Genomic DNA, 26,073 nt, shown 5'->3' with positions numbered 1-26,073 from the left:
TTTCAGGGGAAGCCGGTTACTGTTATTTTCTGATGGCCTTGAGTTTCACTCGGCCATTATACTGTGCACGTTAAATCAGTGTGTGGACCAATGCATTTCACGGTTCTTCTACTTAACAGACGCTGCATCTGGAAACATTTGGAGAAAACACTGACAAAAGAGTTTACTCATGAAAGAGAAGTGGAAGGAAAAAAGCATCAGGTGATGTTTTCCTGTCTGCACACACAGATCTACGTTACCCAGATGGCTATAAGCCCTTGACCATTTTCTCTTTTTATCTCTCATCTGGACTGAAGAAGGAAGAGGGCGAGAGAAAGAGAGGGGCAGCAGTTAATAGTCTTCCAAGTCTCCCACTCTTGGGAGTTCCTCGACTCTCCGAGCGAGTCGACCATTCAATCACATCAGCACAAACTAGCCAGCGGCGCTTCATTAGCCCAAGGAGCTCCACGCTGCAGCCTTGAAGTTTTCAAAGGCAGATAAAATTGCGTTGATGGCTGTGGGGGCGTAGGAAGCAATAAGCGCAGTTTGTTTTTGTGGTGTCCCCTTCATAATTACCGTGTAAACATCCTCTGCAGTGCAGGGGTGTGCATGTGGCATTATGTGCACACTGCTGCACCGATGGGGGGCCCCTCAAGTTGTTTATGTGTGTAGGGGGGTAAAATATAGCATTCAGTGTTGTTACAGCTCAAATGGAGCAGTAGTGGGCGTATGTACATTCAATATGTGTGCTTCTCTTGGTTAGACTTGTACTCATGGACAGGTGTAAGAAACTGTGCATAATATGTTTTCAGAAAGTGTTCATGTAAGAGGAAGAATTGGCTCAATTGGATTTTGGAAAAAACAGGATACAGAGAAGAGAAGTGAAACCTTTTTACAACCTCAGCTATTGTCGTCCTATCACGGGGCAGAGAAAAATGCTATAGTGTTATGTCTCAGATTCTCCCACATACGACCTGTTTGAGGGTCACTGCCATTAGTGTCGTTCTTTTTAGCCTTAAGGGAAACCTAATAAGATTTGAGAAGCTTAAAGCGGAAGGAAAATTACTTTCTCTGAGGGAAATGGCTTCATTTGTGATGCAGAGTTCAAAAGATAATTTTTTTTTTTTATACAAAGACAGTGATCAGACCAAACCCTAGTTAGCCAGTAATTGCTGGGTTTTCACTGTGAAAGGTCTGAGCTTTGTTCTGTGCTGGAACCAAGCCAGCAGCTCCACTTCTACACACTGCATTAGAATAGGACAAAACATGTCTGAATGCTGTCTCATGTTACTGTGTTGTGAGCCTTTGATTGGCTGACTGACCAAGAAGCGTGGAGTTCATTTCACTGTGCGCAGGATAGATTTTCACACAAAGATGGATTACATTTTCTCTGACAGAAAGAAATATTTGAACCAAGAGTTTTCCACTGATTTCCATTTATCCATAGAATTACACCTCCCAGTGGAGCAACTACTCCGAGCTGAAACGGGAGTCTTTTCAGGAGTCCAGGAGCTTGGAGTCCAGGAACCTGGTGTTGGTACCAGCATGAATATAAATTATATCTAAACTCCTGCACAGCATCACATTCTATTTCTGTGGTATTTGTGTCACTAGACTCACCACCACATTGAATTTTAAGACATATACACCACCTATTGGATGTTCTGTGACATTACAGCATCTTGATCATTTCACACAATAAAGCAGTAACTTCCTGATTGTTATAAGGCCGACAGAACTACATTTACTTTGACAGATTGGAGCTAATTTTGTAATCCTCTTCAAACTGTTGAAGATGTGTGAAATGAAATGTTATTCCCAAAGTTTTGTGTTATAACATGTTTTAAATTTGAATGTGAACATTTATTCCACTGATATATTTGAAAAATATCTTTTTTTGATCAGATCAATACAAAATAGAGCTATAGTTTTGTGTGCCTGCCTGTTTCCATACTGACTGAATGTGTCTCTGTTTCTTTATTTTGCAAAGCACCATGATAATCTTCCAGTGCTGTTCTACAGTGTGAGGCTCGAGGCAGTTTGAGGCATGCACAGCATCTGTCAGGCGTGCTGAGGTTTGCTCTCAGGTGTGGGAGGCTTTTGGCAAAATACTTGTGTTGGGAAAAAAAAACATCTCCATGGATTATAATGTTATACATGTGCCTTAAGTAACTAAACTAAAAATATTTAATAGAGGACTTGCCACAGAAAAATACTGTAATAACAACATATAATAATGCTCTTCTTCATGGGCCCACTGCACAACAAATAAACTTTTATAGTGGTTAAGCTTTGTAATATAAATATGTCTTGCCAATGTATGTTTTAAACTTCCAATAACCAAAATCCATTTTAACATCTTTTCCTTTGGGCTTAAGCTGCAGTTTAACCTTGTGTGTTGACGCCCCCACGTGGTAGGGAAGGAAACCTCAACTTCAAACATCATGTGCCTTGAAAAGTCTGACATCTTTTTCTTATCTGATACTAAATCAAGAAAAGCACATGTCAGTGAGGAAAGCTTTTTACTCATTTAAGTTCATTATTCAAATTTCCTGGTTTTTGTTTTTAAATTGTTATTTGTCATTTCCAGTGGGCAGACACAACACCAGACTTTCATATCAGCAAAATTCACAAGTTCTCAAAGATGTAAAAATGTATATTTTAATTTACTTATATTTAGCCTTTTAAAAGCAATACACATAAAGACTACTTACAACCTAAACACCATACACCATACCCTCTATTAAGACTCAAATCTGACTGAAAAACATAAAATAAAATAATAGCACAATAACAAAATACAACCCAAAAACACGTTGACTCTCAGTTCAGATAAATGAGAACTAGATGGCAAAACAAGACAAACAAATTAAAACAAATTAAACAAAATAATCAGTCGACCCTCAAAGACACACCCACTGATCTTATTGTCTCCAGGCCAAAACTAAAACTACAAATCATAACCAGCAGGAAGCTGTGATATGATTTCCACAGCAATCATAACACAAGCAAGTTATATATAAACCACATATTATAAAGCACCAATTCCATTACTTTTAAGCTCTTTAAAACAACAACATTAGCTATTTACCTTCAAGCCAGCATCTCATAACATGTTATGTGGCCACACTGAAGCATCCAGAGGTTTCTAATAAGACCAAACTGAAACATTATATCATTTATCCTAATTCAAACTAGGCTGAAACCAGTGTGACTAACCCTTTAAAACTTTACACCAGTGCTACAAGAACTTACCAAAAGATGGCAGCAGTTCATCAGACATGAGAGCTACACAAGGAATACAGGTTTTATCAGGGGGGTCATTCTAAAACATGAGATTGTGGTGGCTGTAAAAATGGAAATGGAAATAGAGAATGTCGGCTGATGCAGGAGAGAGAACGTTTGTGCATTTACAACTGTGTAAATCAGCACGTTTCTATTTTTCAGGCAGAAAACAAAAATGTCTTTTAGCAGTATGTCCAGCAGGGTGCGCTGTGCACCGTATTTTCAGCTGACCTCAAATGAATGAAAATGTCCTCAGTACAAAAGTCAAGGAAACATTGTTTATCTGTTTTTCCTCTGCAAAAAAATATTCCACAAAACCAAACAATTTGCTGCGGACTGTTTTGTCTCCGATGGTGTGTGTCTGCATGGAAACTGTACGGTTCTTTACCGTCATTTTCTAACAGTGTTGATCCAATTTACATTCACACATACGCAAACACACGCAACACACACGGACAGTGAAGTGGAATTTGCCCGCAGGTCATATCAGTTGAACGACTCTTTTACCTATCTCTTCCATCTCTTTCACATAAAGTTCACTGTTCGCCAACACCTTTCAATGACAATAGGAGTCTGTGGGAGGCTGGCTGGCAGCCTTTCAGTAGCCTGAATGAAGTGTGATCTCCAGGCACTGTTAGGAAAACATTGCATAAAACATTAAGGAGACGGTCTGGCTACAGGATTAGGCTTTAGAAAGGCTCTAAGCTACTATTGTGTTATTACATCTGGGTGCCACAGTGTGCAACCCGGAGATGGTGCAGTGGCTGAGAAAACCTGAACCTACAGGTGGTCTCTGAAGACTTGCAGGGCTGCATGTTCACCGAGTGAACAGGTAAAAGCAAATCTACAGGAAAAAAAAACTCAGGGCACTAGGTATGCGTGCACTGGCGCTGTTGGCTGAAGGCTGGCTTTCACCAGGGCTTTGCCTGGAGCGCATGCGGGGGGGGGGTGACACGGAACCAATGGGAAGGCAGCATCCAGCACAGCTCTCTATAACTCTGTGTCACAAGGGCTGAGCGATGCCACAACCAGGTTTCCGCAGCTGGGAGCGTTTCAGAGGACTATAGACTATCCAAAGCCGTGCGTTCAAAGAGCGCGCACACACCAGTTCTTTATAACAGTTTTGCTTTGCGCGCATCAAAACAATCGAATCCACCAGTGGACTTTGTTTACGCTGGAGGGCGGCTTTCACCATGAGCGCCGGACAGACGTATGAGAAGAAGATTGCGAGTATTCTGACCGACCTTCCCGGATCTATGAGTTGCCACCCGAACTCCAAGGACTCTCCTACCCTCCCGGAGTCTTCGGTAACGGACATGGGCTACTACAGCGGACAGACGGCCCACGGGCATCATGAATATTATCCGAGTCAAGCGTACGGACAGCCCATGAACTCTTACCACCAGTTTAACCTGAACGGAATGGGTGCTGGAGCGTACGCCACCAAATCAGAATACCCATACACAAATACCTACAGACAGTATGGACATTACAACAGAGATCACCTGCAGGCCTCGCCTCCGAGTTCAGGTAAATGTTGATACAATTGAAAGTTATTTTACCCCATTCCTGTTGATCTGCAGCGCGCCAATCTGCGCGTTAGGGTCAATTTATTTGTTCGGACCGAGAGAGTGTTGTAGAGGAAGCTTTGACTGCGTAAAGAAAAGCCAAACCTTTTCAAAAGCAGTTTTATATTTCGCGTCTGTTTGTACATCATTCATCACGTTTCTCTTAAGTTTTTAAAAAACATTTTTGTAAGAAACGGGAGACGCTGCCAGAAGCCAAGTTTCCTTCCGTTCCATGTCTCCACAATTTTTTTACCTCACGGCCGGTCTAATATTCACTTACCACTGTATTTGATTTATTATGTTATTTCAGGTAAAAACTATTTGTTCTGCGGTATTCTAGCAGCTGGTGTTAATGTAATGTTTTAACAACCTCTCTGGGAACGAGCCAGCTATTAACATCTGGCCATAAAACAATGATGCTTTCATTAAAACTAATCATATTCACTCCATCAGTGTTAACACTGTACCGCTGCCCTGCCAATTTAGAAATCTGACAGTGAAATTATCCTGCTTGAGTGAGTTTTATTTATGTTCTGTGTCATTTGTGTGGAGATTTTGAAGCTGTTATTTAGTTTTCAGATTTAAAAAAATAATGTGACATTGTTACGTGCGTTATTTATACAGACGGAATTTTCCTGCCACTTTATTTCATCTTGCAGGATCTTTTGCAGTTCGGATCTGCTCAGACGTAGTGGTGAGTTTCATTTCTATATGTTTTGCTGTGATTTTTAGTGAAAGAAGAGCCAGAGCCCGAGGTCCGTATGGTGAACGGAAAACCGAAAAAGATCCGCAAGCCCAGGACGATCTACTCCAGCTACCAGCTCGCTGCTCTGCAGAGGCGCTTCCAGAAGGCGCAGTACCTCGCTCTGCCCGAGAGAGCGGAGCTGGCGGCTCAGCTCGGCCTCACTCAGACACAGGTACGCCGTCTGTCCCCCTGATATTTTCTGTTCAATGCTCAGAGTCACGTGGGTCAGTGATTCCCAATATGGCCAATAATTAGCTCTGTAATTATCCACGGGCGTAATTAGCTCTGTAATTATCCACGTGCGTAATTACACACTGAGGCACTGGATTTTATTTTCGGTTTGACAGTTAAACTATTAAAATGTTCAAATTTCTCGCAGCAAAACATCCCGAAATTGTATTTGTTTGATGTAATATTTATGAAAAACAGCATTTTGATTTCACATTTTTCTGTTGCCTTACAATTGTTACACATGTTCCTTTCTCAGGTCAAGATCTGGTTCCAGAACCGGAGATCCAAGTTCAAGAAGCTATACAAAAACGGTGAAGTTCCACTGGAGCACAGTCCTAACGCCAGCGACTCCATGGCCTGCAACTCCCCGCCCTCCCCAGCAATCTGGGAGAACAGCAACCCCCAGAACACCCCGATCAGCAGACCTCAGGTCCCGCAGCCGACGCACAGCTCGTCACCCCCATATCTGGAGGAATATAACAACCACTGGTACCAACAGGGATCACACCTACAGCATCCGAGCACCGTGCACCACCCGGTCCCGCAGCAGAGCGTGGGAGCCGTTTATTAACAAAGACTCAAGAGCAGAATTATCTGGGGTTTTTTGTTTGTTTGTTTTTTTTTTTTTTTTTTTTGTCTTTTCCAAACGAGGTCTCTCCACAATGACTCTTGCAGAGCAAAGGTTGACTGGACCGGGAGCAGGCCTGAAGTGAAACATTGCTTTTGATTTTTGGAAGATCAAGAATGTTTCAGAACTGGGTTTACCATTCACAAAGCACATGAGGGATTTCTGATCACTTGTGGCAGCATATTTAACGGACATCTCGCGTGTTTTTTTTTTTAAATTATTTATCGCTTCTGTTATATTTTCTTCTTTTATAAATGAATATGCAAAGTTTTTTTTTTTTTAAACAAGTAGCCTAACCACAAACTGAAAATTGACAAAACTGTGCAAATGATCCACGTTATATTGAAATCATGCATGTGGGTTTGTAGAGCGCGCAAAATAATAATAATAAAAAACCTCAGGACATATTTATAAAGGATTTGTACAAAACGTCGAAGGCTGTAAATATGTGTTTATACGCAGAACCACTATGATCATATTTGTTTGAAACGAAACGACTGCACTGTGGTGCTTCCAAAACAATTTTTTATATTCATGTAATTAGTTCACTTGTTGCATTTTTGTCAATTTAATAAAAGGTGTTAATTGAATGTTGTGTGTCTAGCGCCTTTATAAAAAGACACATTTATTTTGATATGCAGCACAAACCGCGCAGACAATTAAATGCAATCTAGTCTTAACAGTACAGGATATATGGACATTGGCCTGCTTCACTATAATGCCTACTTTTTTTTAGGCTAAATGTTTAGAAATAATGAATTATAATATTTTTGTTTTTAAAAAGCATCATCTAAGTTCATTACAATAAAGGTACATGCACTATTTTTTTAATTGTATTTTGTCCATAAATCTATCTGGAAACCAAAAAGTAATAATAATAATGATCTGTTTTATCTTTGCAAGATATTTTTAAACTTCATTATTTACGTACAGACTGCAGTGGGAATCGTGCAGTGAACTCACTCCCTCTGTTTTGGCTGTGGGAGCTGCGTGCGAAGCGCTGCAGTAGGAGGCGACATACATGCAGACACGTTGGAGTCACTCGGTTTTATTACTATCCTGTTGCCAGATAACAAGAGAGACTTCAGCACGTTGAGCAGGGAGAAGGTGGGTGGGGGTGTGCGCAGGGGTGTAGCTGTTGCCGAAGGGGATCTCTCTCGTGCGCGCACACGCACGCCGGCGCAGCAGGATGGATAGAAACACTGCCAAATACTGAAGGTACAATACAACATAAGCCCTTTTTTCTTCTGAAAAGATCCTGAGTCCAGATAAGAACTGGACTTTTATGTTACTGGAGTACACTGGTCATTCATGTAATGACGCACTTGGTACGAATGTGAAAACATACACTTATTACAATAACGAGAAAAAAAAACAGGTCAGGTTAGGATATAGTCTTCAACAGTCCCATGGGACCGACCGTGACACGTGAAAGACCTGTGGAATACACTGATATTAATTAGCTGAGATACGCATGACAGCTACTCCGATAATGACTGTTATGACAGCGCCAATGAAACACTCACAGGGAAAAAAACACCCTGTGTTTCAGTGGCTTCTCAACAAATGACTAATGGCGGTGGACAATAGGCTCCTTTTGGCCACATTAACCATACATGATTTAATTTGCACCGTAAAAATTTAAACGATGAAGAAACCGCTAATGGCGATTTATCCACATGGACCACCAAGGCGCCATTACGCACCGAGAGAAAATGTACTCAATGCGTTACTGGGTTAATAACATTTTCTATTGCATAAAATATGCCAGAGACCGGAGCTGTGACTTTATGAAACTTTATTGCACCATTGTGCTTTAAGAATAACCTTATAACACTATAACTTTAGAACTATAAGTCTCACAGCCTACCCTTAAAAATGTATTTTTCTCAAACTGGATAATTTTTGGATTTAAATGCATCAAGAGTAAACATGGACTAAAGCTTATTGCTATTCAACTATGCCACTGTCCCTTTAAATGATCAAATAACGCTATACAGATTTTTTTTAAATTAAAAAATTGTAACGTTGTTTTGGTACACTAGGTAGGAAATGTAAAGAAAACAGTATGACAAATAGATTTATGCTATTTAATAGCATTTATTTTTGATCATTTATTATTTTATACATGAGTTAGGCCAATAAATGCCCTAGACCTTTTAGGGATATTAGGGCATTTAATGTGACTTATAACTTTTTGAAATATATTTATATAATAATTACATTAACTCATACTTTGAGCTTTATATTATAATTAAGTCTAATTCAAATGGACCTTTGTTATCATGGAGTGTGAGATATATTGAGAGGACATTTGGACTAAAATCAATGTATTTCACTTATAATAACATACCAGAAATATTCTTATTGTAGTTTTGTGGTGTCTTTGGTGCCTGTGAGTTAGTTTATTCTAAACCGCGTTGGTGCAGTTTCAACCAAACTTTACACACATTCTCTCATCATCTTGCCACAAAAGAAAAAAAAATAATAATATCAAACGTGTCACAGCTCCTAATCCTGTTCTCTGGTTTATTTCCTTGAACTCAACACCAGTTGTCTATAGCATCACTCATCGGGTCAGCGCATTGTGCTGATTTGACAAAAGCAGCATGATTACTATTGCCTTTTAATATCAATGAAATCTCATGAAGAGTACATGTGAGCTCTCTTTGGTGAGTCCCTCAGCATGTGTGGCCCTTGGCTGTGGCTGTCAGGGGAAACATTTGTGCCAAAGACAAACGTCTGTTTGCTATATAGGCTGCACTTTTGTGTGTGGGCTGTCACAAATGTCCATATATGTCGTCTCTAAACATTAGCAAGTGTAAGTAGCCATGGAGATGGAGGTGAACTGTTGAACTTGAATGTGATCTCTGCATGGCACAACATCACAGCACCCTAAATAAAGCTGGTGCCCGGCCCCACCTCTGCAATAGTCAACAATGTGGTGTCAGCACTTGTCTCTGGGGTGCAGTGATATGGGTTGAGAAAGAGGTCGAGAACTGAAATGCATCCATGGAAAGAGTTCCAGCAGCTGCCCAGTACTCAGTCTAGGCCTGGGCTGGGCCTCGGTCGCATTAGCATCACTCACTCTCTCCATTTTGCTCTAAACTGGGATGAAATGAAGGGAGAAAGGCATCCTTGACAGCTGTGGACTTGTGAACCCTAGCTAACCCCAGGCCAGGGCCGGACTGGGCGGTGTACTGATGCTTCACAACCAGTCATCATATCCTGATAAAGCCTTGGATGGTGAGAGGCTTAGTGCTGCCGCAGCATGAGCTCACCTTGACCTAGAAACTGTAAATCTGGCCTCCAGACATTGATTTCAGCCAAAAAAGGAGACATTTAAAATTGCAAAATGAAGTAAACAAATGGAAATCAAATAAAAACAACCAAAAACTTTCTCACATTTTGTGTTTTAGTTGTGTCTTGCTCTCTACTTAAATTTAATGTTTTGAGTCTAAGTGTGTGCATGTCTTTCTGGCCACCAAATTGAATTTCATCTTTTCATCCCTCCTGTCTGTGCATCGAGTCCCACACAAAGTCAAGCCTTCCTTCAGATGAAACCAAATCATGTATTCACTCCCTCTAACACTGAAGCTGCACACAACGAGCTGAGATGTCAGATCATTCATGTTAATAACAATAATCACCCCAGAGAGACCTGCTTTGCCATTCGCCCATTGAAAGCAACTGGGATTTAATAACAAGCTGTTTTCCCCCTTATTGCTATCATGCAATTAAAACCCACCAGACACCTCGTATCTGATAACCCCGACCATCGGCGGCATTGATACAGTCAGACTTGCCTTTATCATTAGCCTTCAACCCATCTCCCAGCCTTCTGTCCCCACCTCTTAGCTTGTCTATTACACAAGGACCCTTTTCACTTTCCTTTCAATCTGCCTGCATGATAATTGGCCCCCATTTGAAAGGTCCTACTCTTGTCTGTCCAACTCCACGAGCCATTATTCTAATCTAGAGATGTGAAATTGCCTATAATTTTCCCTGATGCCCCGTCACTTGGTTCAGCAATGCTCGCCTCTTCTTCCCCGGGCCTGCATGTTTAACAAGGCACATAATCATCAGCAATGAGGGAAAGGGCACGAGGGTGTATATACACATACGTATAAAGAAGGAGATGTTAATGTAACACAATGCTTGTCGTTATGTGAGAAAATCAGTTTGGAGGAGTGAAAACACAGGGCTCTGAAGTGGCTTTGTTCTTCAGACAAACACCACCGCAGGCTTCAGATCTCCTGAACAAGGCTGCACTTCTCAGACTGAGGTAAGACTGAATATGACTGAGGGTATAACTAGTGATACAGCAGCTTGAATGTATGGCATGTTATATCTGAATGCAATAATATGTGTTAGTATCCAGTGTGGCTTTACTGTAATTTGATAATTATAGTTTTATCTTAAAAAATAACCGCTTTACACAGACCTCAGTAGGAAATGTACACAATTACATCGCAATATATATGCTCTAGAATAAGAAAGACTCTCCTCAAGCATGAAGGCATGAAACCCTTAATTATAAGATGTCATGGCTTTTTAAAATAGCAGCACACATGAAGAACTACACCTGTAATACAAATAGATGCGCTATTTTTCTATTGTTCCAATAATATAAGAGAAAACATATCTTCGTGTATGATTGGTCAGTTATCTTTCTGATCCCCGGGTGACATCAGCCAAACTAATATTTACCAGAGAGCCGAGGCAGCAGGTTAATGAGTCAGGAGCATCAGCCCAGATTGCAGAAAAGTGTTTGCAAAAAAGTCATTATCTGTGTTTAAACTGTGTTAGCGCCAGAATGGGTTAATCAGTGCAAACGCAATAAATCAAGCGTAGGTTACTGGAAGGATAGAACAGCCGCTTGTCATTTTATTCAGACTGAGCCGAGGTTGCTGTTTGAAGGAAAGTGAAGTTACAGAGCTGCCTTACACGCCTGTTTCCTATCCTCGCAGCTTATGGTGAAAGCAGACGAAAAACGCCTGCTTTTCCATGGAGTAAGTTTGCTTCAGAGAATGTAGATTTGCTGTAGATAATTACAATTTGCTTTCTCTCGTTGTTTTAATACTAGGTTTCAAAGAAAAAAACCCAAAACAATTTGAAAAGCATTTGACTCAGGTGCGTTTAACTGAACTCAACCACCGTGCGTAAAGCTGGCACCTTTACGCACAGGGTATTCCGCTGCCATTCTTCTACTGCTATTCACCTTAAATGTAAAGTAACTGTGCTAAAGTACAAACAGTAAAATTAACAGTCGATAAGATATAAACAACTGAAATTTTCTGTGTCGACCTTAAATCTGACCTCAGGTGCTGAGAACTGTTAGATCAGCAGGTCCGTCGTCAATAGCAGCGCAAGAAGCGTTGAAGGGCGATGACTGATGATATCTCGGGTGTGACTTATTACACAGACTGAGCTGTGTAGTTAAACTCTACGCATACAGGAGATAATGTTTTATTTACAGAGCAGGAAGCTTTTGATGATGAGGAGTCTCACATTGGAGTCTGTTCGCCGGTCTGCGATCAGCCAGTGGCTCTTTTCACAGTTGAAGAATAAACTCCAACCCCAATTTATTGGCTTTTTTTAAAAAAAAGATTCGACAGTGAAAACATTTAACTGGCCAAGCAGCTACCTAAACGAACGCGTCACACAAGAAACTCATCACAATAGCGTCCATCCCGCAGCTATTTATTTGCATAATTTTCCTATCATTTGTTTGAGCATGCAGCTGAAAGGCCATTGGAAGTAAAATAGACGCATGCACAACAAATATTCTCAAAAGTTCCTTTATCCAGATTCTCTTGTTAAACTACACACATTAAATCCACGTTTCAACGAGCTGAGGCCGTGCAGCATTGGTTGCAGTGACATTACGACCAATCCAAAAAAAACAACCAAAAAATGATGGACTTTTTGCTGTGAATTCCACACGCACACACAATATACAATGAATGAGAACACGTGTTATGACACACACTTTAAACAGAGTTCAGCTGTGAGAGGAGGTCTCCTGTTCGGTAAAGCCTTCACACAGGCCGAGCACCTTGGCCAGAAACCCTCCATTCACATCATCTGAGGCCTGGGCATCGCGTCCTGATGAGGGCGGTGGTTTGGATACCAGTGACCAAAACTGTTCATGTAATTATTTGGGTGCACTGGGGGTCCTTTGTTCGCCACAGAAACCTCCCAAAGCTGGGGCAACCCTGGCGAGCAGGGGGTGCTGTGCAGATGTTCCCCCTCTGATCCGCTGCCATGCTTCATGATCTTTTTATACTTGGAGCGTTTATTCTGAAACCATATTTTCACCTAAAAAGAGAGAATGCACATAATTGTCAAGAGTGTTTCACGATCAGCAATAATAGAAGGAAAATAATATAATAAGGGCTTTTTATGAGCATATTTCCAAATTAAACTTAATAAGACTTTTCAGAATTGGCCTGAGGGGAACAAAGAAAAAATAGAAAACTCATATCTCTCGTCTTTTCTGTGTTTCTGTGAATCTCAGGCCTATTATTGCTGCATTGTGATCCACTCAGACTCGTGGATGAGTGGCGGTTGTAACCCACTAAAACTGAACTCTCTTATTGTTCGCCGTTTTATGAGTCCAATGGTGCATGAGTGTGACAGCAACAAGCCGAGACTAAGAGCACTGTGAAATAAAAACAGCCCACAGAGCGCTGTGGTGGGTCACTGAAATTTCTGCTGACTCAAAATAAAGTGCCTTTTTTATTTTTCTCTCCCACGAGAACAATGGTGTGAATATTCATAAAAAGCATCAAAGCGCCTGATGAATCTCTATAAACATCCAGCAGGAAAGGCAGCAGCATATGAGTGAAAGGTGTCTGCTGAGGGATTAGGCAAATGTGCAGCTCAGATGACAGGGTGGATTCAGTTGTTTGTATTTTATTTTGAAAGTGTGAACTAAATCAGGCATCCTAGTGGTTTTGATGCTGAAAATGGAGAGAGAGAGAGAGAAAGTGCAGGAAGATCTCATTTTTGTCCCAGATGAAAAAATGATAATTTGACAGCGTGTGCACCTGTTTGCCTCCAAAATATGTTCAGAAATGCAGATTGACACATGTTCAAAAAACGGAATTTAAAAAAATAATGCGAATGAAGATGAATGGTAATATCTTAGATACATGATTTATGCCACAAATACAAAAGAGAATAAAATATATTAATTTCAGGATGTGCAATTTATAATGAACTTTAGTTCGTGTGACATATAATAATAATGATAATCGGAGTATTAATTACAAAATACGATTTTTTCCTCCCTATAATAATTATTACATTGCTGTGTTTCCTCATTCACAAAGAGCACGTCAAGGCCAACAAAGGAAATGCAGCCACGAAATTAAGTACAGTAAATAAGGCATGCATTAAGGGATTGAGTTACAAATCACAACAGTTCTGTTTTTCATTTGATCTCCAGAAGCGCTGTGATCCTTAATAATGCAGCAAATAAGGGGTTTCCTTTTCAGCATCCTCCACTACAACCTTCTTTGCGTGCTAATGTTTTTTCCCCCTCAGGTATATTTAAGTTAGAGTAATTCAAACATGTGAATATAAAATATTAGTTTAGTGAATGACCCGTGGTGTTGATTAATACGTTACTAAATGTGAAATGCTGCAGGCCTTGGATTATAGCGCCTTTAATTAGGTTGGTATTAATATTAATGCACTAATACAGTACAGTATAATATTAATGCACTAATACAGTACAGTATATCTACTATGTAGATTCTGTACTCAACTCATTCCCTGTATATAGTCAGGACTGTAGGGTGAGTTGAAGGCCCACCTGAGTTTGGGTGAGCCCCAGTTTCGCCGCCAGGTCGGCTCGCTCCGGTAAGGCCAGGTATTGGGTCTGCTGGAAGCGCTGGTGCAGAGCCTGCAGCTGCAGACTGGAGTAGATGGTCCGAGGCTTCCGGATTTTCTTCCCTTTGCCATTTAAACGAATGTCCCTGTTCTCAATCACCGTGGACTTATCGCGATCTTGTAGTTGGAACAGAAAACAGAAGGGGATGGAATAGAGAATAGTTTTGATTTACAGACTTTCAGCACAGCCTAAGTGTTTCTGAGCAAGCCAAGTCAAGTAAAACGACAGCACTGATGAATGTTTCCATTTTGCCTGGACGCTATAACTCACAGGCCCTGTACAGGCTGCACACACAAAGGCACCGGGGCCTGAAAGCCAAAATCTGTTATTGCTGTACTCTACTGATTATCTCACCGAAGCATTATCAGATCCTATATCCATAAATGGCCTCACATGGTTTATAGTTTGGATTAAGTCTGTCTTAATCAGACTTAATGTTTTGACAGCAGGTATACGCTGGATCATGGCTGGCACCGTCCGACTACAGCACCACAGACTGAATGAATCGTTTCAAAAGGGTAACCAGTATTTAGTTTTTGTTAGTGTGTACTAACAGTGAGGGTAAACTAAGTTCCTGAGGTAGGCCCTGGATACACGACCCACAATTGGACTTGCCCGCAGAAAATTATGGTCAATAAAATTAATGGCACCATCTGCCTTTATCATAACACGCGTGGTAAGGACGGAGCATATGAAGCGTCTTTGTTTTGACACAGACGTGTGAACGTGAAGTGAGAACATACCTGCTGACGCACAAGCCTTAATTAATATATTTCGATATAAGATATTTTAAATTAAGGAAATAATTGCTTAGTGTTGTTACTTTATTAAAACGGCTCATCAGTAATAGCTCAGAGAAACTGCGCGCCATGTGCGTAATTTCCCTCAGGCCTAATGGCAAAGCAGAATATTATAAGCACTGAAGATGAAGCAACTCAGTCCTGCTCGAGTTGATTTTGTCACATACCTGTCTGTTCTAATCTGTTGTGGGTCAGGCTGCTGCTGTTGCTGTGATTGCTGTGCTGGTATGGCATGTAAGCAGACGGGGGATGAGTGTTCACCGAGCCGGGGTAGGCGTAGCCCAGAGAGCGGCCATAGGACGCGCTGCCAGGAAAAGGACTTTCGTGCTGCGAATGGCCAGGAGCGTGCAAGCCATGAACGGGGTAAATGTGAGAGAGTCCGGGGGAGTGCTGCTGGTGTGCCGGATGTCCGTGGCCAAACTCTAGAAAGGCCGATTTGGTGGGATCTGAGGCATTCAGACTGTCAGGCATGAAACCCATAGACATCATTAGCTAATACGCGAGTCCATAAACCCGTCGCTCTGAAGGAGGATTCATGAGTTCTGTCGGGCAGCGAGGAAATCTTAGAGCAAATCCACACTTAGGTCCGATGCACCGCGCGTGAAAAAACTTTTCCCGTGGCGATAAGTTACAGCGCGCATGTTCGCGACTGTTTATAGAGTTAAAAAGCAGGTAAAAGCGAAAGAGATCCTTCTTCACATCACTGGAGGAGCGACATGGTTCTTCAAACACCTCCTGCCTGCGGAGCCTCAAACAAACTGCCTGCCATCTGTGAGCTCTCTCATTGGTCTTCAGCACCCGGCTGTCACTGGAGCTCCACCATTAACTTCATTACCATATGATACAGGATGCGGCTCCGCAGCCAGGAGGGACCTCCTTCCAAAGATTAGGAAATAAATATCATTTGGTCTCACGCGTTATGGCTCGCAATAACGTTCTTTCTATTACCAAATAATGATAAATTCAAGCTAGTATTACTGTCATTGTGTTGTAGTAAAAATAAACCTGCTTTAAGAAATTGAACACATTATGGAAGACTTCGGAAGATAATTATAACAGTGACATTTTCAAAATAAAAGTGCCATTTCTAACTGAAATTTTATAGTTTAGGTATAATAAGTCAAAATACTGTGAAATTGACGTGATATGGAGGGAGTGCGCAAGAGCATATGCTCTAAATAAAAGGCCTATTAGGTTTAAACGTATCTGGCGCTAATCACCAAAATAAAATCATATTAAGCATTGTTTCGTTTACAAGTCCATGCGCTTAATTCTCGCAAAAAAGTAAACCTTATTTTAATAATAGTTAAATGAATTGTGTCATAACTCGCTAACGTTATTAGAAACACTGAATTTATAAATTTCACAGTTTACTAAAAATATTTTCTGCCTTGGCAAAAAAAAAAAAGAAAAAGAAAAAAAAAAATCAGATATTTGTGAATTTTGCTGCTTTCTTTCTCCAACACTCACATTTGTAACTCACAGAACAATTTCAAGCAAACTTAAAAAAAAAAAAAAAAAGATCTAGTGTTGAGAGACAGAAAGGTTTTAGTGCTTACAATATGTCCACAAACCATAAAGCATGCTGGATCAGGTTCGTTTTATGAAGGATAACCACAGATTTTGCTGCTCATTCAACACTCCTTATTCCCTGGTTCAACACACAAAGCAGCCAAATTAGGCTGTAACTGATGCACAGGAACCTTAATTAAAAATAGGCACCATTGCACTAGAATGGATGTTCAATGTCACAATTTGTAAAAGCAATTGGATAAGTGCTTTAATTGATGTGCAGTGTTTTCCTTTGTCTGTGGGAGTGCTCTAAATCAATAAACATAAACATCATCAGGCTATTGAAAGAAAAACTAAAAAGAATGACAAACTCTCAACCCAAATAGGCGGGTGATTTCACTTTTTAATGAAAATAATATACTCGGTCCATTTTTCATTCAAATTACTTCTAAATAAATGTCAGGATTTATAAAATCAGGGGCCACAGATCTGCTAAAACTGGACGGGAGTGCAGAGTAGGAAAAACTTACAAGGTGCATGTGGCAATAGCATGAGAGTGTGGAATAAACTGTGCTCACAGGCTCAAAGAGCAGCCCCATCTCTATATTTCAGCTCTTTTTGACTGTGTTGAGAGTCGGTCCACAGGTGGAGAAAACCGCTCCTGCTACTGAAACTGCATTTGCAATCAAATCTATGATACAGTCGCCATGTGTTGCAGAACAGCTTGATTCACATTTCACCTTTCATTTCAGCTAAATCACATGTAAGCTGCAGTCAAATTATAAACAGAGTATTTGGTGGGTTCGAGCGTGGTGCTGAGCTCTTGTCCAACCCCGTCATTTTGGTCATGTCCTACCCTGCCTGCAACTACTGGGAATTCAGCAGCACTAGAGGCCTGCTGGGGGCTGGACCGCTTCCCGATTCCCCACAGGCCTCAGCGAAGCGAACCAACCATAACAAAGCCACAAATTATTATCATAGTCACAAAAAAAAAAAAAAAAACACTGCCGAGAGGCGAGTTTTGCATTATAATGACTTCACACAGGAGGCCTGTAGCTGTATAGCTCTGCAATGTTACTGTTGCAGCAATATCTGCAAGTGGCATTGAGCGAGTTACTGAGAGATTGTTGTTGGTTTAGGAGCAGGTGTTGCGTTTGGAGCTCATGTTATTTGTGGGAAAACAACCTTAGTGGAAATACTTCACAGAAAAGTGACACTTTATGACAGATCACTGGGATCAGGGAGGCAAAAATGAAAATAAACAAAAAATGGCTGCCTTTGAAGACATGATGGAGGCCTATGGGCATATGTGTACAGTTGCTGAATGCAAAGGATTGAGCCCTGAATGTGAGTATCTGTCAGAACGAAGGCGTGGAGACAAGACTTGTATGAGATAGAGAGAGAAAGCAAGGTGAGGAGGTTTTTTAAGGCTTGTAATTATGTCTGTATTACGGGTGAAGAACAAAGGCGAGCCCTGCGGTCATAGGGCAGGGATGGGTCCTCGCTATGGCTCTTTTAATACACGCAAAGGGATGATGTTAAAAACAGTCACACTCCTCCTGAATGCGGCCCAGACTCACTGGCGTCTCCTCTGCTGCACAGCGCGCATGGGCATACAACCGCAGAGGTGTGTTTGACATAGGTGTGTTTTGTCTTTCCCTCTCACACACACGCACACCGGTTAAGTTTGTCCATCACGCAGTTCTCATGCAGACTGACAGCATTCTTTGTGTACAAACCAAGAGCGTATTCCCAGGCAACTGCCTCGGTTGTGATCTTCCCCACTGGCACGTCATGTTTTACAAGTAACCCTCTGTTACTGGGGCCGAGTCGAGGCCCAGACTCAGACTGACAGTCCACGACCCTGACAGGATGCCAGGATTTATTATCATAGGCTCAACTCACCACATAATAGACCTGAATAAAGACCCACATGTCCCATTTCAGCAGCACAGTGAAGTGTGGTGTGAGGCAGTTATCTTACCAGAAATACAACACAAAGTATGAACAAAGTGCAAGAAACATAACAACAATAATATTAATAATAATAATTATTAATATTATAAAAACAGCCCAGTTTTACCCATCTCTAATCACATGAAAAACTGACATTCATCAGAGTTTCAGTGACATAACTCACTTTTTGTATCTTTTTTTAACACCTATTACATTAATATTTTCCCATATGTACACAGCACCTACCTCCAATGTGTATAAACAGGTGCTGTAGCTTAAACAGCTACAACTTTACAAAGCAAATGTTTTCCAGCTCCTTTGCATCAACAAAACCAATGCAAACAATAGGATGTACATTTTTCTGTGACTGTTTTCTGCCTCAGGAGAGAAGAGGGTGCAGAGGAGGAGTCGGAGAAGCGCAGAGGATGAACGGTCTAATCTTCCCTTCAGGCGCCATCACACAGGAACACTAATAATCTGCACGACCGGCGTCTCATTCCTCAAGTGCAGCCATATTGCTGCTGATGTGTAAGGACTCCTGTGAGGGCCCAGAAAGTTCAGCGGTGTAACATGATCAACATCGCTCATGTGTGAAGTCATTGACACATACTGATCTAAAGTTTAAACACTGGCTCAGCTGAAGAGACAAGAATCATACATCATTAAATTATTTTTGGTTATGGCATTAACTTTTAATAATTTATATAAAGTAATTAATTTCTACAATATGGACTGAACTCCCACAATATAATTCCCTCAGTTGTTGTATTATATGAATTTATGCACTTCGACATTTTGTCTTTAAAATAAATATTAATTAAAATTATTGATCAATCATTATTGATGGATTGGCAGCTTTAGGGTGAAGAGTTCATATTATGTAATAGTATCGTAAATTATTTTTTTGTAAAATAGTAGGCCCATATGTCCTTTTTGCTATTTTCAGTCTATTTTAAATTAAGATGTAATTAATTTCCAAATATTTAAAACTTTTAGGAATAAAGCTTTTCTTGTTAAGGCTTTTCTTGTCATAGCTTCTATTTACGTCTGTAAAGAGTGTTAGCACATGTATGTTCAAACCTTTAATATCTGCAGTTAATGTGGTATTTTTTTTATTCCATTAAATTATTTTCGGTATTTATGATGATGAAATAAAAACAAAAAAAATGTCATATAAAATCTTTGTTTGTATCACCCATTATCTATGAAACATTTTTAATTTGTAATTATGAGAAGAAATTCTGCAACTGCCCCTGCAGCAATGTGCTTCAAAATTAAGAAACACTTTTACACTATAATGCAACAAAGGTGATTGCATTATTAACTCTACTGGTTTTATCATGTATTTTGACGGTAAAAAAAAAAAAAGACCTACTCTGCGTATTCACCTGAAATTAGTCAGAAAGCAGTTTTTTTTTTAGCCAGAGCTGATAATCCAAAAATAATAAAATAAAATAGACCTAATTAACCAATTGGTCCGACTTTAATGCAATTAAAAAGTGAGAAGAAGATATTAGATGGAGTTCCTCCAGGCTATAAATACAAAACGACCGAATCAGAAAACAAAAGAAATAAAAAAATATTACAACAGGTTCCTAAATCTGAAGTACCAGTACTGCGTGGGAACTGCCGGACTGGGTCCTGTCTTTTGGCTCGAGCTTTGAATACATCGTTGGGGTAATTGTTGCCAGACAGCTGAGGACAGCACCATCGACCACTGCCACTGACTGTTCGACTTAAACTTTTAATTGATTGGTTGAATACAGAGGCCTTGGCAACTCGGGGGGGAAAAACCGTCTGGAATCCGTTAACCGTAATACGCATATAAGCCTTTCTGCTGCAACCTGAGCTCGGTGTCACACGGGGAATCGGACTCAAACGGCTTCATTTGTAGAAAATATCGGTCATATGTCTAAATTATACATTGTTGATTTTTTTCCTGACCTTCCTCAGTCGCCTGGTTGCGGCTCAAATGCGCATTTGGCACCAATTGTGAGTGTGGACACTGACGCACGCACGCACGCACAGTAACACACTAACACACTAGCACACTAACACACTAACACGTACACGGAGGAATCTCGCAGTAACCTGTCCGCATGAATGCTGATGGACAGGCAGCGGGACAGTAGTGGCAGTGTATTGAGTTACAGCCCAGTGCTTAGTTGGAGCTGCACTAATAGCGTGCGCCTGCTCCACATCTGGAACAAAGAAGCCAGTCTGGGTCTACCCTTGGTGTTTACAGCTCTGTTGTTTTTTCACACTCCTCGCAAAATCTTGCCCAAACACACATTCCAGGCTCACCAGCTCAACATGGGGGGAAAATATACTATATTTTTCCACTGTAAATCTTATCCCCGGTACGAAGGGAAGGCGGGCAGGAAAACAAAAGCTGGAAACTGGCATGGATCAGCAGGGCGACATGAGGGTGACGGCGGCTTGAAGAGTGGCTAAAGCAGAGACAGTTGTCTCTGTGAGAGAATCCTGCAGGGCTTGGTGTGTGAGATGGCACAGCAGTTCAGCTGAGGTCAAAAACATCTGGGGGAGTGGCATCACGTGCTGCCAGGGCTTTAACTGTTTACAGCCATCTGAGGTGGCATTTGATGGCACATTCCAGCAGTGTCACAATGGACATCGACTAAAGCCTTCTGAGAAGAAAATAAAGTGTAAGGACTGCACAGACAATGCGTTGAGGCCGTAAGTCTCCTCTAGAAACAATAAAAAACACTCACAATCCCATAAACTCACAACAAATGTTTAACAATAGACAAGACAAAAGTAGTGAAGTAGTATTTTCCTATCTTAAGAGCAGAAGAGCTGACGGATTGAGGTAGAAACATCAGACAAGGTTTTGCCCAGGGGAGTCACACATGCACACCCAATCAACACACAATGACACATGGCTTGGTGCTGCCAGATTTAAACAGTAGGTCCTGTTAAGGACCGGTTTACCAGGTCCAAGGATTATCCATCTGAAGTTACCTGCCCCTCTGGGTAATGTGAACCCCCCTACGTGGTCTGCAGGGCAACAGTTTGTGAGGCAAGCATCGGTTTTGAAATGCCAGAGGTGATGGGGGTGACGAGCCTCAGAGGATGCGCAGCAGGAGGGGTCATCTGGACAGGGTTGCCAGGTTAAGTGGGAGCTATGTGCACATGAGAGCTATGGCATTATCTCACATCAAAAAGAGCACCCAGTGAGAACTCTAGAAAAGAAACATGTAGCCTACGTGTCAAAACAAGTTTCCGGCAAAGTACAGAATACCGCCGCTCTCCTATTATACATGAACATCCTTAGAGTAGAAAATTAATATTGGCCTGATATTGAGCTTGCACAGCCATGAGGTCAAAGCCCTTTCTTTATAGCTCTTCAATGGGAACAACCTGACGGGATCAAGTTCGGCTCCTAACAACAAGGCCTGGCTCTGTCAAGTGTTAAGTTCCATTGTGACCTACAATAGGACACAATGTCCCCACAGCATCCAGGCTGTACAACGCCGCCTATCAAATGACGGCTTCTCTTAGACAAAAACTTGGCAAACAGATATTAAGATGTGAGTCTATCATTTCTGTTGGTTTTTCTACTTTACACAGCATGGGAACATGTTACATGTGAGAACTGCTTAGTCAGCGATAGCTCAAAGTTTATTGATGGCTCTCAAAGTATTTATAATCTTAATCTATGTTTTTCCAAAGCTTTTGCACCACATCACCAAAACAACTTCCTTCTATGTGAAAACATAGGCCTGCTTGACAATAAACCTGATTCTGATTTTCTCAGGATTAAATGTATTTATAAGAATTTTTTAAAAGTAAACTAAGGACAGAGTTGAGAAAATACAAGCTGTGATCACAACAGAGACATATCATCACAAAGGTAATATAGCTAATTTATTAGTAAATGGCTCCAACATCCAGCAGATACAGAACAACATTACAATCAACGTGGAAATGTGTTTGTTTCCACGTACTAAATCTAAGTCCAATTCTCACTCTCTGCCAGCTCTTGAGGAAAATATCTAGCTCCTCAGCTGCTAAATAATCCACTATGTTCTTCAGGCAGTTGCTAACTTTGTCTGTGTACAGTTTGATGCTGGCTGAGTGGTGCAGAGGGAGTTTATTAAAGCTCTTTCACAGAAACAAAGCAGCCTGCTGCATCTGAAAATGACACTCCTGGTGATGGGAGTGAACCAAAGCAGTACCGTCGTAGGCAAGAAGACCAAAACAATGAGTCAAGAGAGGCTATAAATCTGCGAGGAACTGCAGAGTTAGGTGATAATCCTCTGTAGGTTTGCCTCTACAAGCAGACAGCTTTCACATACAAGCGTTTATTGATCTCACGTTTACATTAAAAATATTGATGATTGCAGCTTTAATTACTCATTTAATTAACACCAGATATTAAACATTTTTGCTTCAAGGTTAAATTTACAAATGATGAGAAGATTTGTCGTATCAGAATAAAGCACTAAGCCACCGGGTGTTCAAAGCTGCACCCCTGACCCTGGCTTCGTCGTGACCATTTTGCTGCAGTGCTTCAGGTGTTTAACCTTGTCATATTAAAGTGTTTGTCACTGGAGGGCTAGATGACTGGGGCCAGGACGGGCCGGGGATTTTAAAAAGGCCTGTGCTCCCAGATTATCAGATTGTCAGTGATTGTCTGAAGCCTGCCAAGAAACATCAAAGCCTCAGAGACCTGCTCATTTCATCTTTGAAACTCATCAAAACACACCCTGTTTCTGCTCCCTCCCTGTGTGTACTCCAACCCTGCATCACTAGATTCTTTTAATAATTAAAAAAAAAAAACAAAAAAAAAGTCAAACAGAATTGATAAACAGGAGAACCAAAATCAGATCTCATGGAAAAAGAAACTATTGGGAATTTGTTGGGGACTTGTAGCTTTGTGTAACTGTCTGACATGTCATGCCAGCACCCTGTCAGGCCAAGGAGACAGTCTCAGTCTGAGCAAGCCCGCTGCAAGAAGGAGCAGCCTCCCATCAGCTCCAGACCGAGATTGATGGCTATGCAAGAGCTACCTGAGGCAGAGATCAAAGTCAGACAGGATACATACGCCTCAGTGTTTAACTCTTTCATCCCCCGCCTTTTCTACATGAGTCATGACCCTTCACCTGTCTATCTGTTTGACCTGTGGCTGACAAATGGTATTGGCTGTTTGTGCATTTTTTCATTTAATGAGCAAAAACAACACGTTGAATATACATTTCAAAAACTGTCAACAGTGACGCAAAGGCAGTGTCAAGGTCTGTGTTTCATTACATGCAGGCTTTTTCTGTAAGTCCTCACCACAATAAAAAAAAAAAAAAAAAAAATGTTGGTTTCTCAGCGTGGAGCTCACCTCACAGAGGAGACCAGTTTTGGAGGGTTATTTGCATTCCAGCAGTGAGAGTGAGGACAATTAAGCCATTTCCCCTCCAATCTATCTCCCTCCAGCCAGCCATTCAGGCAGCAAGGCAGATCAATGAGAAGTGCAGCTGCACGGCCCATGTGTGCCAGGCTGTGAGACGGGAGAGGAGAAGATTGGGGTTAAAACCCTCCTGGCCCTCAGATTGGCTCCATACCTGAGTCAAAGCACAGATGAACCAACAGCTGTTTCCGGGCAGAGCAGAGAAACAGAGGTTCTCACCCCATCTGTAAAAGCATTACATGGTCTCTGGCTACAGCTCACTGTTTATTTTCATAACCGTTTCAGCTAAGATGCCTGCATTTTCTATTTAGCATCATTTCATATCTGAGAGGAGAGAGCTCTAATAGCAGCAGGTCCATTTCAACACCTGTACTGCTCTGCATAAAGGAAGTAGCATCAACTATCACGGTCCACCCCTTTTCTTTTTCTCCCTGGGCACTCCAGACTGGCCACTCCAGAGTCAATTAGCCAAATCACGTTTCACAAAAGCAGCTGAGTTCTGCTTTCAGCGGCCGAGCCCCTCAGGTGTAAGAAAGTCAGCTTAAAGGTGCAGGCAGTGAGCTTTGGTTTAACTTGTGTGGGATTAGATGAAACAAAGAGCTATAGATATCTAGCCACACCTGTGCGACTTGCTCCTCAAGGACCGCTAATAGGGAGAGTCTTATGGTCCAAACTGCGGGTGCTCAGAACTTAATCTCCCAGCTCTCGGGCCATCTCAGGTGTCTGTTTCCACTATTCCCGGCAGCAGAAAACTCTCCTGAACTTGGGCATAACCGCAGAGCCATCATGTAACAAGGACTTCAATTTCTGCTACCCCTCCCAAGTCCAGGTGATCAATCATTTACATGTGTAATTAGGAACGGGTGTCAAAACAGAAACTGTATACTCGCTGAGGGACCCTGTGTGCAGCAGGCTGACATCAGACTTGGCAAGTGGTGGGTAAACAGGGTCACATAGAAAAAGACAGAGACGAGAGAGAGAGAGGGGGGTGAAATGTTTGGATGTGCAGGTTCTTTTCTGACGCAATCAACTTTTTACCACCCAAGGGTTGAACTGCTCTTCAGCATATCAAGTTATGCAGGAACATATCTGTGTTTATACAGTGTCTTAAATAATGGTGTGTAGTGCTTTAAGTTAATCTTTGGTGTTACTGTAAGTCTATTCCTGATATTAAATGAAACTAAAAACACTTTGGATCTGGAAACATGTTAAGTCAAGCCAAGCTATGTTTATTTGAGAAGGCCTTACAGTCTCAAAGGGCCTTAGAATAACACACACATACAAAAGCTCCATCACAACACTAAAAAAAAAAAAAAACGTGCAATATTAGTTACGGATCAACAATAAACACAGAGCGTTTATAACAGAGCCCTTTACCCTAAACACGTCAGACTACTTCAGTTTTACACAAGTGGTTCAATGGTTTCCTGAGTACTCAGCCAGCCATCCAGTCCATTTAAGGGTCATAACAAGGGATTACACAGCAACAACAAACACATCTCAGTGTAAAGTGATGCCTTGAATACACATGTTAAAAGGGCAATGGGTGCTAATTTACTTTGATTTTTTTTGGAGCTAGTTATAACAAACTAGGGTCTGAATTTTCATAATTTCATAACACAAAAACCACCTCATTTTAATAATCTGATCAGAAACGTGCAAACATCTCTGCAAGTTTTAACTCACATTTTCCCACAGTCACTGGGTGTTCTGTGCAGGAGAATGCAGAAACACCACTGCCCAATAATCCACCTGTCACCTGAGGGGGATAGGTGTGGTGCTGCAGGGCTAAGGAGGGGATATGTGCAGGCTACCGTGACTTATGTGGACTCATCCAGCCGCCACCTCAGTGCCCAGGGGGTGAGTGGGTGTTTGAAAGAGCCTGTCTGGGGTCTAAGTTTAGAGTTTCCCAGCACAGAGTGGCTGAGCTTTGAAGAGGCAGGTACGGCAATGAATTAGAGTATTGTCTGCTAGGAGCGAGAAGCTTCTGGGTGGGACATCAGATCAAAGGAAGTCCTACTTTATTATTTACAGCGTTGGTTCAGGT

At 41.4% G+C, this 26,073-nt stretch overlaps 2 protein-coding genes across 2 annotated transcripts; one reads left to right on the top strand and one right to left on the bottom strand.

Moving 5' to 3' along the window:
• Positions 1-4,264: 4,264 nt before the first annotated feature.
• dlx3b (distal-less homeobox 3b) lies at positions 4,265-7,026 on the top strand. Its single transcript, XM_026314739.2, has 3 exons — positions 4,265-4,794; positions 5,565-5,749; positions 6,065-7,026. Exons 1-3 carry the CDS (start codon positions 4,458-4,460, stop codon positions 6,377-6,379), a joined length of 837 nt encoding a protein of 278 aa, XP_026170524.1. The 5' UTR covers positions 4,265-4,457; the 3' UTR covers positions 6,380-7,026.
• A 5,195-nt stretch (positions 7,027-12,221) lies between these two features.
• Positions 12,222-15,906, bottom strand: dlx4b (distal-less homeobox 4b). The gene is made up of 3 exons (XM_026315549.1): positions 15,304-15,906; positions 14,259-14,452; positions 12,222-12,757 (listed from the first exon to the last, which is right to left on the bottom strand). Exons 1-3 carry the CDS (start codon positions 15,623-15,625, stop codon positions 12,515-12,517), a joined length of 759 nt encoding a protein of 252 aa, XP_026171334.1. The 5' UTR covers positions 15,626-15,906; the 3' UTR covers positions 12,222-12,514.
• Positions 15,907-26,073: the final 10,167 nt, after the last annotated feature.

Source organism: Mastacembelus armatus, chromosome 19 (assembly GCF_900324485.2).
Source record: "Mastacembelus armatus chromosome 19, fMasArm1.2, whole genome shotgun sequence".
Taxonomy (NCBI): domain Eukaryota; kingdom Metazoa; phylum Chordata; class Actinopteri; order Synbranchiformes; family Mastacembelidae; genus Mastacembelus; species Mastacembelus armatus.
This window is presented reverse-complemented; position numbering and strand designations above follow the sequence as displayed.